The following is a 7,563-nucleotide window of genomic DNA, read 5'->3' as shown; positions in this document are numbered from 1 at the left end:
TCTATAGTACATAGATACTTCTATTTTGATTTGAGCAGCCTTATAAATGCCATAGCATTGTTATATAGAATTGCATTTAAGAGATTCGTATGCCGCCTCCCCTTATTTGAAGCAAAAAAAATCATGTATCTATAATTATTACAGATTATGCCTTTTCAGACATGCACAAGTTATTAATATGCAACAACTCACCATAAAAGGGTTACTAGATACTCCAACAGCTGCAACTTGTCCAAAAGGAGTTACTACAGGCTTTGCCTGTCCAAATGCAGCAAAACCTGCACCTTTGAAAGATAATAAAATATTACTACCAGTTATCAATCTTCAATTAAGTTATTTGCTGTAAGCTTTCAAACTAAAACAAGGGGAAAACATGGACTGCACCAGTCAGCAGGATTTATCTTACCTAAGCAGTGTAGTTTTAAGAAATTTTAAATACTAAGTTTTCACTTAGTAGCTCAATGTATTTAGACTCCTCACATACACACTTTTATTTCAGTTCTTAAGAAACATCTATTAACAAGATCAGTTCCCAATTTAAATATGCAACAGTCTCTCTCTCTTCCCAATCTCTTCTGTAGCCAAGTAACACAAATGTAGAAATTTAAAGACTAGAATTTTCAAATTCAGTAAGAACTTTGGGCATTGCAGCTGAAAAGCAACAAATGTGGTATGAAAATTTGAACAAGTTTGGCTCACAGGTTGCTTCTGTTTACCAGTTCAGAACATAGCTGTTAAGGTCTCAGCACCCTCAGCTGAGGGCTAGAGCTACACACTTCATCTGTATTATCACATGAGCATCCTTAATCTGCCTCAGTGTGCTGTCACATGGATAACACAAATTAGATGAAGAAGTGATCCATATTCACCACCCTACTAAAAAGTTTAGTCTAGTAACAGCAATGTAAATCACATGCTTATCTGCAGCAGTTTTCACTCAGGTAGACAAGAAGCCTAAATTACATCTGCTTATGTTTTCTCCATAAGTTTGCTTCACTGAATCACTGCTTTTCTATTATCATTGCCATTAATAGTGTGCTCTGAGATGATATTTATGAAGTATTTATCCTGTCAGTATTAGTTACTGCATCTTTAGATGCTAATGCTCAGGTGCACTGTGCAGCAGAGCATCAGAGAGCTGATTTTTAAAAGCTTAAACATGATACATATCAGCATCAAGAAATTAACTTTTTAACAAGCAAAAACTTGCAAAATCATACGATAAGACACCATCAGGAAAGCATAAAAATTATAGCTGAGTTTTTTCGCTCAGTTTCAACTGTACAGAACTAATGAATTCCTGATTTTTACATACAAGCTTTTTCCAGTGTTGCTTTATCATTTAGATTTTGGGAAAAAGCACTCTGATTTTCTTTTGCCTATGCTCTTCAAGTTACAGAAAATATTATAACCTGTTGCAGGCACACTGTAAATAAAGATCAAACAACCCTTGCATTTAGAACTGTTACATCTCTGAATATTTTAATTTTATATCAATTATGGTGAAGTTTCAGTTACATCACTGCACACAGTCAAGCCTGAATGCTAACTACAGAGCCAGAGTGCTGTGTGAGCAGAACCGCTCACTAATTTAACTACAATGTTCATATAGAAATAAATATGCACTCGTTATCACTGACTTAGATTAACTTCTTTAAAACAGGAACATGGAGAAAGTGATCTAAAGTGTATAGACCTACCATTTGGCTGCTGAGCAAAAGCAGTCTGTTGAGGGAAAGCTGCTTGGGTTGGGAATGTAGGCTGCTGGAAGTTGCCACTAAAACTAGTAGGAAGACTGTAGGAGGCAGGAGTTCCAAATCCTGCAGGCATGCTCATGGATGCAGTACCAAATGTTGCTGCTGGCAGGCAAAAAAAAAAAAGCATTCAGTTATTTGTAAGAAATCACTTTTCCCATAAGATGTTACTGTAATGCCATGTTAAGAGTCTCCAAATGACTCAATGATCATAAAAAAGTTCTGTTTAAACCCTGCATCCACTCATTTATTACCTTGGATCACCACAAATTAAGTATATCATTTACTTTTGCATTTCAAAATTAAATGAAATCATTTAACATTTGCTAGATCCACAGATACAGGTACAGATAGGCTTTCTGAAAAATAAATTGTTTTCCATACTTTCTACACTAAATACTTAGCCCTGAGGTTTTACTGGAAAAAGTCAGCACGCATTAGAAGCAAGCACTTCCAGGCAGCACAAGCCCTTCTTTTTCACTACCAAGGTAAGCACAGCAATATCTTCCTACTTCAAGGTGCATTACAGTAAGTAAACAAAAAAAAAAAAAAAAAAAAAAAAAAAACAACAAAAACTTAAGGGATACATGCATCCCATGTCTCCATCCCATCTTTAGTGTCACTTTAAGGGAAATTCTCACCATGCACATTACTTTGCACACAAAGTTCCTAGTGCAAACACTCTTGCTACTGAAGTAAGACTTGAAACAAACAAAAAAACAAATCTTTTCATCTGATTCTCTGCTGAAACATCTCAAGTAAAGATTGTAACAGCACATATACAATTCTACATGCCTTCAACAAAAACAGGAGCACATCAAGTGCAAAAATATAGTAACAAAACCATTATTCAGTCTTTTGGGAGTTGTGATTGGAGGGAAAAGCATATAGAAAACCTTTTGGTACAAATAGAGTCATCAAGTATTTTCTTATTCAACAATAGACAAGACTACTCTTTCAAACTGATAAATGTTAAATTTGGGGGCTTGTATAAGATCAATGTAAAATAAAAAAAAAAAAAATCAGGATATTTGATCAATTTAGCTAAGTTACTGGTTCAAAAATTCACCGCAAAGGTATTCAAGGGTAAGACATTACATACACAAACTACAGGAAAAGCGCACACAGAACTAATGTACTGACATTGTTATAAAGTAAAAATTAGAGAAACTATTCATCAGGAAAAGTTGATAGAACAGTAAACAAAGTCACAACAAATTGAGCAGCAACTTGGGATATCACAAAAGGTATCAAACTACTGTTAAAACAAGCTACAAGAGTCACTCAACTTAAATGGTCGTTGTAGTGACTGTGGAGGATATCAATAATGGTTTTGTTTTAGTTGCTTTATAGATTTCTGTGCTCTTCTCTCCTTTTGTTGAGTTGCCAGATACCCACACCCACTCCATTATAAAACATGTAAGGCTTCTGAAGTTCTACGCGCAGAGAACCAGATAGCTGCTAATAAGGTTTTACAAGCAAGAACAACTAGCCACAAGAAACTTTATACCAAATGTGGCCACCTACCAAAATGAGCGTGAGGAAATATGTGAGAGTGCATTGCTCCCGAGAGGCCTTATGGAAGCCACAAAGAGACCAGACAATGTCAAATCATTTATACGCTATTGAACAGTAAATTCTTAGATGACTACTAATATATATATGTATACACACAGCAAACAATTCAACCATAGCATTACCTGTGTTAGATTAATTTAGGTCATTAGAAATAAATGCTACAGATTAGATGCCCTTGTAATAAATAGTTCATGCAGAAAACATTCAACTTAGAAAGACAAGCCACAGGTTTACATCTTATATTGAAAGGGGTACGATATTATCATTACTTATAGTCACCAGTCACCATTTCTTATTTAGTACATTCTACATCACTACTGCTGAAAATGTGCTAGAACCTCTGCCAGTCAAGGAAGGGTGTTTAGAAGGCAGAATGATAGAGCTGCCATATTTAAAAAAATGATGTAAAGCAGATTAATTTAGTTATCTTTCATAATTTGCCATTGCGTGGAAAGTCCAAGTTATTTCCTTCCCACTGAGAGTGCTGCATCTAAAGGCTGTAAAGCTCCTAAATAAGATCCAAGAGAGCAAAGATTTCATTCATTAAATAGCTGAATAAGTTCAACTAAATTATATCTCAAAAGCGACTTAAAAACATTTTAGCAGAGGACATGAACACAATCGATTCAGCTTTAAGTCAGCCTGAGCAGTGTAATTCAGCCTACCTAGAACTTTGATAAAGCACAATTCAATGTTAAAATATATACATATCAGCAGACTTAAATCTATGCAAGTCCAATTAGTGCAGAAAAGTGCTAAAGTTTAGCAGTATCTAGAGAGGAAAATTAGCACAGTATGACATCCACCTAAATCCATGACTGATGCTCTGTAGATTAACGCAAGATTTTTGTTATTGATTTGTTATTTTAAAAATGATCAAGTTTTTTTATCTATGGAATTCTGATCCTACAGAGTCCTCCTCCAGAAAATTAATGTAAACTTTGAGTATTGCACACTTATTGTTACAGAAGGGAAAAAAAAAGGCTATCAATTCTCCTACTTCTATTTGTGTATTCATTTCAATCAATTTCTGATTCTCCCACATTTATTTAAATGGTTTTCTCTGCTTCTCAAAAGTAAGTTTTATTCCAAATACAATTGAGTATCAGCATACAGGCTCTGCGTGCCTTATGTAAGTTTCAGCTAAAGCAGAGTGAGACTTTCCATTTTGTTACAAAGCTGAAGAGTTTAAGCTTTCACTTTTGTGAAATATATTCCAGAATGTTAGATAGCGTTTTGTTTTTAAGTCTACCCCAAAAACAATAACTAATAGCAGCAAAATATTAAATTCAGAAAGATACTGAATCAAAACATAGTTAACAGGGGAAAAAAAACAAAGTTAATTCAAAGCTTCAGTTTCTCTGCTGTAGTGTATTTGTCAAAATCTAGGCACACTCTTAGATATGCCACCTCTTTTACCTCCACTTTATCCTGTAGATGTAACAGGTGTAGATCAACGAGTATAGAGTAACTGAACTTGTGAAAAACTAACAGCCCAAAAGCTTCATAGAATGGTTTGGGTTGGAGGGGTCCTTTAAGATCATCTTGTTCCAAACCCCCTGGTATAGGCAGCAACACCTCCTACTAGACCAGATTGCTCAAAGCCCTGTCCAACCTGGCATTGAATGCCCCCAGGGAGGGGGCGTCCACAACCTCTTTGTGCAACCCACATCAGTGTCTCTCACCACCCTCACATTAAAGAATTTCTTCTTAATACTATAAATTTCTTCCTTCATCTGGTTTTTAACTCTGGTGACCTTGGATTTGAGGCCTTCCAGGGCTTGGAAATAAAGAAAAGCAGAGAGTGTGGAGGAAAAAAAAAAAAAAAAAAAAATCAAGCATACCAGCTTGGCAGCAGGATTTTCAAGTTCCCAGATTTTAGGGCAATCTATTGTGAAGCACACTTCAAAGCTAAGATACTAGTCATGTATAGTATTTAACTGGTAATACACAAACTACAATATAGTACTATTAAATATCTTATGAAGATCACTTTTACATTTCATGGCCAGAGTCTGAAGTTGCAGAACTGGGCCAGAAACTAGAAGTTAATACCCTCAGCTCTTCCCCTCTATCCTCCCCCCAAAAAAAACTATCAAACAAAAAAGCAAAATGAAAGAAAGCAACTCTACATTAAACACACACATCACACTTGAAGACAAGTAATATAGAAAAATCTTTAAGAAAAATGCAAAATTAAAAAAAAAAAAAAAGAATCAATAGAAGTATTACAAAAAATTTCAAATACTTAAGTTCCGTGATTTTTTTCCTAACCTGTTGCTCCTCGGCTATTGGTCTGGAATGGATTTGTTGAGGGTGCCACTGGGGCAACAGGGGCAGCTACGAATGGATTTGTGGAAGGTGTTGCTGAAAGATTAGAAAACACTATTTAATAAAGTCTTTTAAAAACAATAGTCTGACTCACATTAGGCTTATAACATTTTACCAATAAAATCGCATGAAATCAGTAATTGATAATAAAACGCTTAATTTGAAATGCATCACATGCATAGATCACAGTACTTCTTTGTTGTCCTTTAATAACTTCAAAATCAAAAGTGTCACAGTATCGAATTAATAACTAACGGTAAGGTACTAGTCTACCATGCAAAGTTGTTATATACCTCCAAATGGAGCAGGCACACTTGAAGATGCAGGCTGTGTCTGTGAAGTAGCAGCCACAGGTACTGTTCCAAAAGCATTGCTGAAAATAATTCATACATTCAGAAAAATCAGAATTTAACCATTAAATGCAACTTTACATGCTGACAACAAATGTAAAAAAAACAGAAAAGAAATGCTTATACACAGTTTGCTAACTGCAATACAGAATTGCAATACAAATGCTAGGAATTAGGCCCTGAGTCAGAGACTATAACTAGTGCATGAGTCAGAGGCTGTAACTACTGCTGAGCAATAAAAAAGTCTCCACCAACAGCAAGAGAATCAGTATTGAATAGAGGCCAACAGGATAAGGTTACAAAACAAAAGCTTTAAGGGATGCTTCTAATATCAAGAATAACTGTAAAAGACATTTAGTATTTATTACTTCAGCGATCCAAAAAGAAGTGATTAGTACTATTTATATGAAAAATAAGAGCAATCTTTGCCAGGGAAGACGCTATGGTTTTCGGTATGCATACAAATACTCTGTACATAAACGTGTTACTACCTAAGAGGTGTAATACTCTATTGTACAGTACTGTTATTATTTAAAATAAAGGAAGTATTTTCAACATTGACTCTAAACACAGCAAACATTTCTTCATCTTCTATAAAACTAAAACCAGAGTTAAGAAACAACTCTGAGCTACTTTTCTGCATTTTGCTGAAGCCAATAAAAAGTCAATTACATCAAATAAAAAGTACCTGCTGACATTACTGGTGGAAGTATATGCGTTACTGGAGGTTGCAGTGGAGCTGAACACACTGTCTAATTCTGCTAAAGCTGCATACTTGTCTGAAGATGCACTTGACTGATTTGGGGCTGACAAAACAGGAGCTGCTGATGCAGACACTACTGTACTAAAGCCACTTCCTTGCTCACTACCACCTAGAAAGAGAAAAAACAGATTTAAAATGATGAAGATGATTTTACTTTCTGCTCTGTTAATGTTAAGCACTAATGTATAAACTTCAAACTTAAAAATTATATATGAGCATAGTGTTATCTTCTACAGATATTCTGTAGCTCTGCCGTCTTCAGCTTCCCTAAAAAATAAGGGCTCAATACTACTGTCATCTTCAACTAGATAAACTCAGCAAAAAAACCCACCCTCAAGTAGCATTTCAGAACAAAGCTCCACCTTATAGACCAATAAATATTTTCATATACTATTTGCAAAAAAGAATTACAGAATAACTACAAGAGCTGCTCCAAAACTAATGTCTCCTGCTTTATTATGCTGCCCCACAATGTCAGAGGCAGATATTGGTGGTCTGGCAGGAGAGGTTGAACCTTCCCACCAATATCCTGTTACATTTTGTTGCTGTGCAACAGATAGCAGGATAGCAGGACAAAATTACATCTGACATGGACATGCATATGAAGCAAAGATGTGTCATTGAATTCCTCCGTGAGGAAAAATGGCACCTGCTGACATTCATGGACACTTGCTGGACACTTATGGAGACAAAACAATGGATGTGAGCACAGTAACAGTAGGTGGTGCACTTAACAGTGGGTCACCTCTGCTGGTGCAGATTCCACTCCTCCCCTCCACCCCCATAT

General features: G+C 35.7%; 1 protein-coding gene across 5 annotated transcripts in view; it reads right to left on the bottom strand.

The window, feature by feature from the left end:
* Positions 1–7,563, bottom strand: part of AGFG1 (ArfGAP with FG repeats 1) — a 37,014-nt gene that overhangs the window by 966 nt on the left and 28,485 nt on the right. For 4 of the 5 annotated variants that reach the window (XM_085233366.1, XM_085233368.1, XM_085233367.1 and 1 more), the window contains 5 exons: positions 6,702–6,885; positions 5,957–6,036; positions 5,607–5,699; positions 1,701–1,859; positions 193–284 (listed from right to left, as the gene is read on the bottom strand). In XM_085233366.1, coding sequence (XP_085089492.1) covers positions 193–284; positions 1,701–1,859; positions 5,607–5,699; positions 5,957–6,036; positions 6,702–6,885 — 608 coding nt within the window. The remainder of the gene's footprint in view (positions 1–192; positions 285–1,700; positions 1,860–5,606; positions 5,700–5,956; positions 6,037–6,701; positions 6,886–7,563) is intronic. The other variant, XM_085233365.1, reaches the window with a different exon arrangement.

Source organism: Meleagris gallopavo, chromosome 11 (assembly GCF_905368555.1).
Source record: "Meleagris gallopavo chromosome 11, MGAL_WU_HG_1.1, whole genome shotgun sequence".
Taxonomy (NCBI): domain Eukaryota; kingdom Metazoa; phylum Chordata; class Aves; order Galliformes; family Phasianidae; genus Meleagris; species Meleagris gallopavo.
The sequence above is the reverse complement of the archived record's forward strand: the minus strand, read 5'-3'. Positions and strand labels throughout refer to the sequence as shown.